General features: G+C 45.4%; 1 protein-coding gene across 10 annotated transcripts in view; it reads left to right on the top strand.

The window, feature by feature from the left end:
* The first annotated feature begins 431 nt into the window (after positions 1-431).
* The window catches only part of ARHGEF11 (Rho guanine nucleotide exchange factor 11), a 122,104-nt gene continuing 110,907 nt past the window's right edge, over positions 432-11,628 (top strand). For 3 of the 10 annotated variants that reach the window (XM_053604209.1, XM_053604206.1, XM_053604203.1), the window contains exon 1: positions 433-1,959. Coding sequence is in view for 2 of the 10 variants with exons in the window: in XM_053604208.1 (XP_053460183.1) it covers positions 1,928-1,959 (32 nt within the window). In the remaining 8 variants the exon portion in view is untranslated. Of the gene's footprint in view, positions 1,960-11,628 lie in introns of all 10 variants that reach the window. The other 7 variants (XM_053604207.1, XM_053604211.1, XM_053604208.1 and 4 more) reach the window with 5 other exon arrangements.

Genomic DNA, 11,628 nt, shown 5'->3' on the forward strand with positions numbered 1-11,628 from the left:
CGTAAGTTGGTAACGGGCAGAGCACCCCGGGAAAGCCGCGAGAAGGCACCTGGGCTACGGCCGTGGCGGAGACGGCGCGCGGTGCCTTGCGGGGTCGGGGCCGGGGTGGCCCGGGAGCCGGGCCGGGCGGAGGCGGAGATCTGGATGAGCCCGGAGCCAGCTAGGCCGCGCGGAGGGGTCGGGCCGGCGACCGAGGGCCCCGGCGGGGACCAGACGAGGAGCGACGGCGAGATGCCGCAGAAGGCTGGGCGCGCAGGGAGGCCCGGCCCGGGCCAGGCGGGCCGGGGGCGAGCGCGGCGGTCGCGAGACCCGCGGAGAGGAGGTGTTGGCGTCGCGGCGCCCCGGCCGCCCGGCGTGAGAGGAGAGGCCGGCGGGAGGCGCGGGAGGAGGAGGAGCCTGCGGCCCCGCCCCGCGGAGCGAGGGAAGGAGAAAGGCTCGGGGAGGGGGCGGGGGGCGGCCGGCCGGGCCTGCGCCCCAGCGAGCGGCGAGCCGAGGGGGAAGGGGCCGGAAGGAGGCAAGCGCGGCCGCAAAGCCGGGAGTCGGACGCCCGCTCGTGCCGCCGCCGCCGCTGCAGCCTTCCCTGTCTGCGCCCGGCCGGGGTCCGAACGGCCGCGAAGGCCGGAGCGCGGCAGCCGGGCGTGGGGCGAGTGGCCAGCGGGGCCGGGAGCAGAGGCCGGGCCGGGCGCCCAGCGCGGGGCGCGGTGGGCTCCTGCCTGCGGGAGGAGGCGAGGGGCCGAGGAGGAAAAGAGGCCGAGGGGAGCCAGGAGGGCGGATTTTCCTGGAGGCTGGTGCGGAAGAAAATCCCACCGCGAACTCAAATCCACGATTATAATCCAAACGAATAATAAGGGAGCAGTTTTTCTGGTCGGGCGAGAGGGAAAGAGGGAGAGGGCGAGAGAAGGGGTAACAGGAGGAAGCGAAACCTCCGCTTCATGGAAGCTGAGGCCAGAGAAATTTTCGGAGCCTGGATGAGGAGAAGCCAAACAGCAGAACTAACTCAGGAAATTGTCTTTCAGAAAAAGGCCAAAATAGGCTGGGTTTGAGAATCAGGCTGGGGTAGGTGAAGGAACCGGCAAGTTTAAAGGAAAAAAAAGAAAAAAGGAGAGAATATTTTCAGAGATTTTCTCTGGTTTGTGATTCTTGCTACCATTTTAAAGGTAAAAAGCCTTGCATTTCAGGTGGGTTTTTTTTTTTCCTTTTGGTCCAATTGGCTGATCAAAACCTTTAATGTAAAAGCTTTTTGTGTTTTAAAGAAATCCATAAATTTTGGTTCCCAGGGTTGCACTAGATTTGGAAGGAGTGCTCTTGTGTACATACTGTTGTATGGTTTTATTTATTTGTTTTTTACTGTGCAAATCAGGTAGATTTTTTTTTTTTACAAGTGCCATTTAGGATTTATTCATATATTTTTCCTTCTTTCAAATATATCTGCTGTTGTCATTTTAAGCATTAGAGACCAGAAAATTATTTTTTCTTTTTTGAAGCTAGAGGCTCTCTTGCCAACAGAAGAACAGCTGGGAAAACTGGATTTAAAGGATGTTTTTTATCTGTATTTTGAAGTTAAGAGTGATATTTTGAAGGCACATTCTTTCTGTGGTTCATTTTGTAGCCCATACTGCTAACCTTGAAGAGATTTGTGGTTGGGTTTTTGGTTTCTAAAAAGGTCATAGTTTTTCTTCCTTTCCTTTCAGTTTTTTTTTTTTTTTTAGAGGAGGGAGGGGAAAGGGGGCTAAGAAAAGAGACCATGTTAACTGGTAGAAGTAGAATGGAGCGGCAGTTACCAGGGTCCTGAGAACTGCAGCAGAAAGGATTCAGTCTTCAAGTTGGGAGGCCCTCCTCTCATCTTCCTTAAAAATTGCAAGTGCTTCGATTCTGACCAAGACACCAAAGCTACAGGATTCTGGAACATTGGAGACACTGAGAAACCATGAGTGTAAGGTTACCCCAGAATATAGACAGGTAGGTTTGCTATAATTTGGTTTTTCAACACTTACTAAAGGAAAGACTGGGGGGTGGGGGTGGTGGTTACATTTTGATAAAAGATTGCAAAATAAGGGTCTGCATGGGCTGTGGGAATTGATGGTTTGGGAGCAGTGGTCTCTAGGGAAGGTTGTTGTGTCTGTTTATGTTTTCTCTGTGTGTCCATGTTCAAAACCTAGAGCTTGATTCGGGGGTCTTTTTAATAAAAGCAATAAACAGTGAGGGAAGGAGGGGCAAATGCTTCTACTGGCTTTGACTTTTGCCATGCTAGAGGCTGCATTTGGGTCCTCCCAACTTGCCAGCTTTGGGGTGGGAGGGAGGCAGGCACAAGCCTGGTCATGTGAACCCCCAGGGAGGACAGGGACTGGCTTTAGGTGTTGGAACTCTGGGGGAAGGGCCCCAGCAGGAGTGTGGGGCACCACCAGGCTGGTTGCTGTGGAATGGTGGGGCTTGGTGATGGGGTGGGTCCCATTTCTAGTATGAAGAGGATGTTCTTGGCCTGAGTGGTGGGACAGAAATACTTTGCACCCATACAGGTCTGAATTTTCACCAGTGGCTGAAATGACCCCAAAATGCATACATCAGAATTTCCTCCCCTCCAAGCTTTAGAGTTTAATTGAGACCTGCCAAGCAGCTGATACTCTAGGTTAAATCTTCCTAGCCATTTTAATAAGCTTGATTCTGCAAAATAGGCCTTCTTCTTCCCAGAGCTGGAAGGAGTTGTTTTGGGCTCTCAGACCTGGGTGGGGAGAGGCTCTGGTCCCGAGTCTGAGCACATGACACCCCTTTCCCCACAGTGCCTAGCCTTCCCTGTATCACTGGTAATGTTACAGAGTGGCTTTCTTTCTTCCAAAGGATTGGACAACTTTTCCTTCCTTTGCCCACCCCTCCTCAACCCTTCCCTCCTTGAGGATCTTGAGAGGGTGTGTTTTGTGGGCTCTGCATACATCCTGACTAGAGAGACAGGCACTGGGAAATGAACAGCACACGAAGTGCCTGGAACAGTATTGGAGAGAGAGGGGAGAATGTCTGGGAGAGTAGTTGGGCTGCTCTATCAACCTTTGGTTGCCCATGCTAATCATAATTTGTTTTTGGCTGTGGAATGTGGCCTAAAATGCATATAATCTCTCCCAAACGCTAATCTCCGTGTTGCCTCCGAATCTTGCTGATTTAGTCGAGCAATGCCTAGACAGGGAACTGACTGGGCAGTGGGAAGAGGAGGCAGACGACTACAAAGGACCATGGCTGCTTCCCACCCCCAGCCCCTCTGTCGGCCTCTGTCATGTTACCCTGGGAAAGGGGGAACTGAGGCATGTCAAGATGAGGTTAAATGATTTACATGGCTGCTCTTCTTCCCTTTTCTTCCTCTTGGAATTCAGGAATTAGTATACTTGCCTTTTAAAAATTTGTATGGTGAATGATTTCTGTGATTTCAGGGATGTGAGAAGATTGTGGGATGCAAGGAGGCAGTGAGGGTTCCTGGATTGATAGAAGATGCTCTTCTGGGAGTCCACGAATCCAAGTTTCAGGATTTGTGTACACATTATGGTTTCCTAAGTGCTTTTATAGCATATATCTCATTTGAATCTCAGTATTTTTATGAGGTAGACAAATCAGAGGTTATTCCCATTTTACAGAGGGGGAAACTGAGGTTCCCAGTGCAGTCTTGCCTGACTATTGGCAGAACCTGGACTTAAACACAGGTCTCTGATTCTGAATCCATGGCTGTTTTCATTGCCCCACGATGTCTAGCTAGGTTTGTATACTGATCCTGTAGAATGTGTGAGGCACCATTTTATCCTCTCTCCTTAGCAGTAGAGTAAGATGCTCTTCAGCGGCCAGGGTGTTTTCTTGCACTTCTCTGTTTAACAATCTCTGGGCCTCACAGCTGTAAGTTCTGTAGTTAAAACACTGTTTTCTCCTGAGGGATAACAAAGGGGAGAGAGCATTCCTCACCTCCATTCCTCCTGATTCTCTTCCCCACTAAGAAGGTCAGCGCGAGGACCCAGGTTCCTGTCTAGTATCCCTAGCTAGCTACATTGGATCTTGGCCCCTTTGCTTTAGGCATATTGAATCTTTTCACATCAAGGCTCAAGATCCCATGGATTTTAAATAATCTGTAGTCTTAAACCATACCGGAAGGATTGAGTGGAATAAAATGCTGGTTATGGAGTAAAGGATTCTTTTTTAGTTTATCAGTTTGGTATGTAGAAAGCCTACTATAAGATGCTATGAGAACGTTTTAGAAAATTAAAATATGCAGTTCTTGGTCACAGAGAGCATTCAGTCTAGTTGAGGGACTAGGAAACATACAGGACTCCTGAAGACCACACAAAAACGACACTAGACAGCAGTGTGAAAGCAGACTGTGCTTGGTTTTCTGTGTTCTCTGTGTGCCCAGTTTAGTGCCTTGTGTGTAGTAAGTACTCAAGAGATACGTGGTGATGAATGTTGGAGTGAACATAATCAACAAGTATAAATTCCTCCATTTCAGAGTGTTTCAACATCCATGTGTTAGTTTAAATGTAGTAAATAATGAGGTCAGTTAGAGAAGATTTCCTGGGTAATGTGTAGTTTCTACAAGATAAGCAACCTGCTAGAGGGATAGATGGAGAGAGATTGTAGCTAAGAGTAAAGGAAACTTTGGAATATTTATTGGGCAGTCTTTTCCTCCCTGTAGCTCCCTTCGGGGACTGACTCCTGGATCCATAGAAAGAATAAGGTATTTGCAACTAATCTTTATCTTTTAGTGTTGATTAGTTGTTATTCAAAGATGGACTAAATGTAGCTGTTGATGTCTGTTTCAGTTTTTGTCCAGAGACAACTTATTGCCCATTATTATATATTTTTTTCAAGAGTCTCTAAAAATGTGTTTGATATTACAAATAGGGGCGGTGTCTGTGGCTCAAAGGAGTAGGCGCCGGCCCCATATACCACAGGTGGCCAGTTCAAACTCAGCCCCGGCCAGTAATGATACTGAGTTATTTTTGTAAGAGTGGTTCTGAGTTTTGCTAAGCCATCTGTATCCATTTGCCTAGTTTCCCATGGCAAATGTTTTTGAGACAGCCAGGTGGGTTAGGAGTTTGTATCCATTAAACAGCTTTTCTCTATGCAAAGTTAATTCATATGAAGACCAAAGTACTCAGTTTTAAGCTACAAGTTCTTGGTTTGAGCCCTGGCTTTCCCCTTAACTGTGTGACCTTGGGCTGGTCACATGTCTCCTCTGGCTTCCTTGTGTGTAAAGCAGTACTAGCTCATTTCTGGAAAGTACTTTCCAGTTCACAAATATTTTTGCATAGTGTGTCATTTGAGGATTATAATGTTTATTACATCTCTTTCACAGGGCTGTTGAAAGGAGCAAATCAAATGAGATAATATATTTCAAATTGCTTTCTAAACTGTAAAACTCTGTCTAAATTTTATATGGTAAACTTGTGGATTTAAATTAGCTTCATGCACTAGTTTCTGAGCTAAGGAGCCCAAAACAAATTAAAGACGACTGAGAGATCTTTCCATCATTTTGAAGAATTTAAGCAGAATGAACAGGGCTTATTGTTGCAGTAGTACACAGGTTAGGAAGAAGGACACTGGTTAGGAACCCAGTGGTCTGGGTTGGGTGATCATACTAGAAGAATGTGAGAAGAGGAAGGTTGTTTAATCTCCTTCCCAGGAGTTTTGATGAATGGGAGAAACTTCATCTACCTTGGCTCACTTAGATGTTTTTCAGTGACAGGGATGGAAAGGATTTGTTTTGTGATCTCTGCCCATTACTTGTCTTAGAAGCATATGACTTTCCTAATTCAAAATGAATCCAGACCGGGCAAATGTTCAGAGATCTCGTCCCACTTTGGCTTCTCCAAACATTTAGCTGAGCTTCTGTCTAGTTTAGAAGGCTGGCATCCCAGAATGGTACCAGGGATCCAAAGTTACAAATAGTAAATCCCCTGAACTGTTGAGTCTTCTCCAAAATGTAAAATGTACCCTTATTCCCATCTAGGGGTATGAGATGAGACATGGCAATGGATTTGCACTTGAAACATTTGGCAATTAATCACCATTATGAGCAGGAGCAGCCTAAGCTTAGCTTAAGATACTCACAAACCTTACTGAAAGAAGGTTTGATTAATAAATTTATTTAGCTTTTTTTCATAGGGTAAAAAAGCACATTTCCCGTGGCAAATGTTTTTGAGACAGCCAGGTGGTTTAGGAGTTTATAGTTCACACACAAAGTTTCTGCCACCCAGAGCCTCTGTCCACCCATTTAGGAGAACAGACAAAAAATAAGAAAAATTAAATGAAAACAATGAGTTCATCAGAAGTACCAATGATTTTGTAAAGGGCATATAACTAGTCCCCACATTAATAAAAAGTCAAAGGAGTTCTGGAGGCTCACAACCTCTGCAGAATAGAGTTTAGAAATTCCAGAGTTTGATACTGTTTCTTACTGCTCTGATAGATGATGCTCTGATGGGTGGGAAAGAGCTTTGTTAACTATGAAGTTCTATGACGCATAAGAGGAGTTATTTTCATCTGTAGTGATTGAATCTCCTTCATTTCTTTATAGTGACATTGCCTTTAAAAATCCATTTTATTGCTTTATTATTGTTAAAACTTAATTCAAAGATTTAACTCTTCTGTGTGGACTGTGTGTTCTTCCTTCTTTTCTCAATCACTACATTGGGAAAAGACCCAAGCCTAGACCTGTCAGTGGCATTCAGAACCACTCCTTTGCCCCTGGTAAGCGGGACTGAAGTTGCTGATTCTGATCTCAAAAAAAAAAAAAAAAAAAAAGAAAGAAGAAAAAGAAAAGAAAATTCATGACTTCATAAAAAGTTGTGTTAGATCTCCTGTGAAATGGGGTTTAGAGTTCTGAAGGAATAGCACCAGCATCTGAGGTAATAAACCTGCAAGTTGGGGCCACTGTGCTACTAAGTAGGGGAACGACCTTGGAAAGGTGCTTACCTGCTCTGGACCTCAGTTATTTGGAAGAATGAGCAAATTAGGCTAGCCAGCCTCTAAGATTTGGTTCCTTTTTAGCTATTACATTCTTTGAGCTTCTGAAAACAGAATGCCTGTGTACTTTTAGTGACGAGAACTGATTTTTAGGAATCATTATCTGGCCTCCTGGAAACTAGTGAAAATGAAAGTTTGAAAAGACCAGGGAACAAGAGCTGCCTTGGAAGCTCTTGGGAGAGAAGGTAAAAGTACATGGATATATAAATTTGGGGGGAAACTGGGAATCCTGGGGTTCCTTACAGAATTGGAATAGGATTGGAAGGTGTTTGTAAGGTCTAGAAGTACAGATTGGGGGTACTAAATTGGGTAGATTTGAGGGGAATATCACAGAAGTTCTGGAAAAATCACAGAAGGATCTCAGTGTTTCTTATAATAAAGACAGGATGAGTGTCTGTACCACCTTCTGATACCTGTGGAAGGTGGTTCCATGGGTTCAACAGTTACAAATGCTTTGCAATACTAAACTTTGCTACAACTTAAAATGACTTTATAGTCTTTTTATCCTGATTTCAGCGTAGCATAGTCAGTAGTGTCCCTCTCTCATCTTTATTAACATCTTTTTAAGATTTTCCTTCTCATTTAAAGACTAGCAGACTAAGACATGAATGTGTGAGAAAGGGGCTTTGAAAAGTTAGAGTGAAATAATTTCAGAGTTTTAGTTTCCAGCCCTTTTTCTCTGTTCTCTCCAGCATGTGGGAATAGCTACTACAAAATGGTCTGATGAGATCCATGACCACCAGTCATGGCCTGGGTTCAGGTCACATAGAGAATTAATCAAGCAGTCCTTCACATGATGACCTATAATCTGTGGCACTGGGCAGTTAATTGGTTGGGCTGCAAATATTTATCAGATGGCTCCATGCTCAGCTCAGTTCTTGGTGTTCTGGTAGATCAATGTACAAGAATGTGGAGCTTACATTCTTGTGGGGAAATGTTATTAATGAAGTAACACAAACCAATGAAAAGATAGTACATAATTGCTGAATCTTTATGTGTACCAAAAGGTACCTTTACAGAAGAATGCAAGGTTGGTGCTAATGAGAATAGCCAGGGAGGAGTAGATAGAAATTATTCAGGTACAGAAAAGAGAGGAGGCCATTTCAGACAAGAGGAGCAACACAAGCAAAGGTTCTGGGGTGAAACCAAGCATGATTGAAAGTTTAAGATTGTTCGTCTTTATAGAGCAGAGAGAGGTGAGGTTGATAAGATGAGGGAAGGGTAAAGGTATTCAGATTTTATGTGATGGGAAAAAGGGAGCCAGTGAAGGTTTACATATTATATAGTGATAAAAATAATGTTCAAACAGGTAATTCTGATACTAGTATGTTCATTGGGCGAGAGCTTGTAGCCAGGAAGGCTAGGAGTTTTTGTACAATCTTCCCAAAAGATAATGAGTTTCTATTGAATCAGTGGGTATGGAGGGAACAGAGAGGAGGGGCAGGACTTAAAAGACATTTTGGAAGGAGAAATCAGCAAGGTATTTTAAGGCAAAATCCAGTTTTATTCCAGTTTTTGAAACTGGTTGGCTAGGAGAAGGGCAGTGCTAGTGATAGAATAGGTGCCAATGGGAGACAAAACGACTGCATTAAAAGTCGTTTTGTCCGGCTCAGCGCCTGTGGCTCAAGCAGCTAAGGCACCAGCCACATACACCTGAGCTGGTGGGTTTGAATCCAGCCTGGGCCTGCCAATCAACATTGACGGCTGCAACCAAAAAATAGCCGGGCGTTGTGGTGGATGCCTGTAGTCCCAGCTACTTGGAAGACAGAGGCAAGAGAATCGCTTGAGCCCAGGCGTTGGAGGTTGCTGTGAGCTGTGATGCCATAGCACTCTACCCAGGGCTACAGCTTGAGGCTCTGTCTCAAAAAAAAAAAAAGTTGTTTTGTCTCCCATTGGCACCAGCAATTCACTGATTATAGCATACTTAGCAGTACTTATTTTCCTGAGACCCTGAGGTTAGGCAATTTTTACCTTATAGTTTCAGAGTTCTTTAGTGCAGCCCTTTAAAAAGTAGGAAGGAGATTCAGTTCTGGGACATCCCTGAAGATCGGTCATGATTTGAAGAGATGAGCATCTGTTTTATGGGTGCTAATTAGTCAGTCATACCCCTTCCACGTAGCAGACTGCACTCCCTGGCCAGAGGTCCATCTGTGAGAAACTATTCTAGTGGCATAGTAGAGAGAAGGTAGGACTTTAAGTGGGAAGATCATTATTGTGATCCCCAGTTCTGGGACCAACCAGCTGTGTGATAAGGATGATTATGCAAAATCACTTTGGAGATCTGTAGCACCAAATGTGTGGTATTATTGAGGCATTTGGTTCGGCAAGAACCCCACTTTGGCCTGATCTCTCCTCAGCTACTGCGGGAAGGCCCGCATTTGAGTTACCCTCAGTCTTATGCTGATTTTCAAGGACTGACAGGCATGGCTGTAGGGACATACTGAACACGGTAGTTAAAAATCAGGTGCCTAAGAGCACATTCTAAGACAAATCCTTCTTCGCTGCAACCCGCAATGTCTTTTCTTTTAGCCCAAGCGTCCCAGCTCAAGATTCATGACATCTTTCTTTAAGTTAGCCCACATCTCACTAATTGTGGGTCTTATTACTGTTCCCTGCCACCCTACTTCAGGTAGACCAGCCTGTTTCTGGGCTGATGTCACTCTTTCCATGCCTTTATGTCAGTGTTCTCTGTCTCCCTCTAACCTCATTACTTTTATTTCCTTCAAGGAAGCCTTTTTTCATTAGTGCCATCAAACCCTGTACACTTATGTTATTCAGCATTCCTTTTGCACACACATACAGCCCTTTGACGCTATTATCTTTTATTTGTATAACATAATTTGTGTAGAAGTCCTAGCAGAATACTTAGCATGTCTTGGTAGACTACTGTAAATAAACGTTGGTGCTCCTGTGTGTAATCTTATTTCCCAGGGTTCAAGAGCAGTGTCTCTTCACTTTTCTGCATTGTCTCCCAGTGTTCAGTTTAGTTTTCTTCTTATGAGGTATGCTCCTTACCTGCTTTTTCCCAACTTGAACTGTAACTCATTCTTTTTGTTTTTTTTTCTTTTGGCCGGGCCTGGGTTTGAACCCGCCACCTCCGGCATATGGGACCGACACCCTACTCCCTGAGCCACAGGTGCCGCCCGTGTAACTCATTCTTGACGTTGTTGATTCCCTCCATGCCTTGCCACGAGATTTCAGGAAAGCAACTCTAAACACTTCTGCCAGGAACTGAGACCAATAATTCCCTTTGTTCTTACTGGGTACTAGGTCTTGGGCACTTGGTCTTTCTCCTAGGGACAGAGCAGCCTTGTTGGGGTTGCTTGCCTTCAGCTTCTCAGAGTTCTGGGATTTCCCCACTGGCGGTTTGGTTTCCGGGCTGCTGGGGTCTGACGGGCATAAGGCCTACCCTGCTATTGTCCTGCCCGCCCCAGGCTGGCCCCATTCATTTCCCAGAGCAGGGCCCTCAGAAGCTTCCCCCCAAGAGACTGCTGCAGCAGAGAAAGGCCACTGTTGTTCTGTGGGGAGGTGGCTGGAGAGAGTGTAGTAAATAGCTGTGTGAATGAGACCTTGTATGAGGCTAGAACCACAGACCCTCTTCTCAGAGCCCAGGGAGAGGAAAAAACCACTAGGGTTTCAGTGTCTTCACAGGAATAGGGTTTCAGGTTTAGGGACATTCATGCTATGCCTCAAATAAGAAGCTTAATTCATTCAACGAATCTTCACATGCTGTGATGGTAGGCACTGGGGTTGGTGTTAACACCCCGCCCTCGGGGAGCTTGTGGTATCATGGCCAGAGGCCTTGAGAAGACATTATGTGATAGAACCTCACCTTACATGATGAAAGCTGAAGCACTGGCAGAGACACTAAGAAGGTTTCCTGGAGGAAAGAACCGTGAAATCAAGGCCAAAAAGTGAGAGCCAGGCTGGAGAGAGGGACAGTCTGCAGAGGGAGCAGTGCATGCAGAGCCTCATGGGAAGAAAAGGCATGGTGTTGTGGGAATTGAATGCAGCTATGATCTGTAGAGATCTGACCGTAGAATAACTAAGTAAATGAAATTGGAGAAAAGGAAAATAGGTAGGAGCCCCACGGCCTGAGGACCTGTCTGAGTTAGCAGTGTTGGACTTTATCCTGAGGTCAACGGAAGACCCTTGTGAGATTTTAAGTGGAGGATGACATGATCAGATGTATGTTTTTATAAAATCAAGATCATGTCAGATACAGCATGGACATTAGATTAAAAGAATGAAAGAGCAGAGAGTAGGAAGATGGTTTGGAAAACCATTGTGGTAATCTGGACAAGAGTTGAGCATGGCCTCTGGTTGGGTGGAGAAGAACGAAGGATCTGAGATTCCGGGGTTGACTTCATGGGAGGAGAGTGTGGGGCAGGGATGACACCATTATTTAGTTATTCTTGGCTTGGGCTCCTGGGTAGTACTAACAAAAAAATGAATGCTAGAAGAAGAGTATGATAAGGAGGGAAGGGGAATGGGTCAGCGTCACTTTTGAACATACTGAGTTTGAGGTGCCAGTGGGAGAGCCAGGGAAGGTGTTCAGCAGGTAGCTGGAGAGAGGTCTGGAGGTCAGGAGGATACCTAAGATTATCCGGGGGCAGGGTGCACAGAGAGAAGAGG

This window comes from Nycticebus coucang, chromosome 10 (genome assembly GCF_027406575.1).
Source record: "Nycticebus coucang isolate mNycCou1 chromosome 10, mNycCou1.pri, whole genome shotgun sequence".
In the NCBI taxonomy this organism is placed as follows: domain Eukaryota; kingdom Metazoa; phylum Chordata; class Mammalia; order Primates; family Lorisidae; genus Nycticebus; species Nycticebus coucang.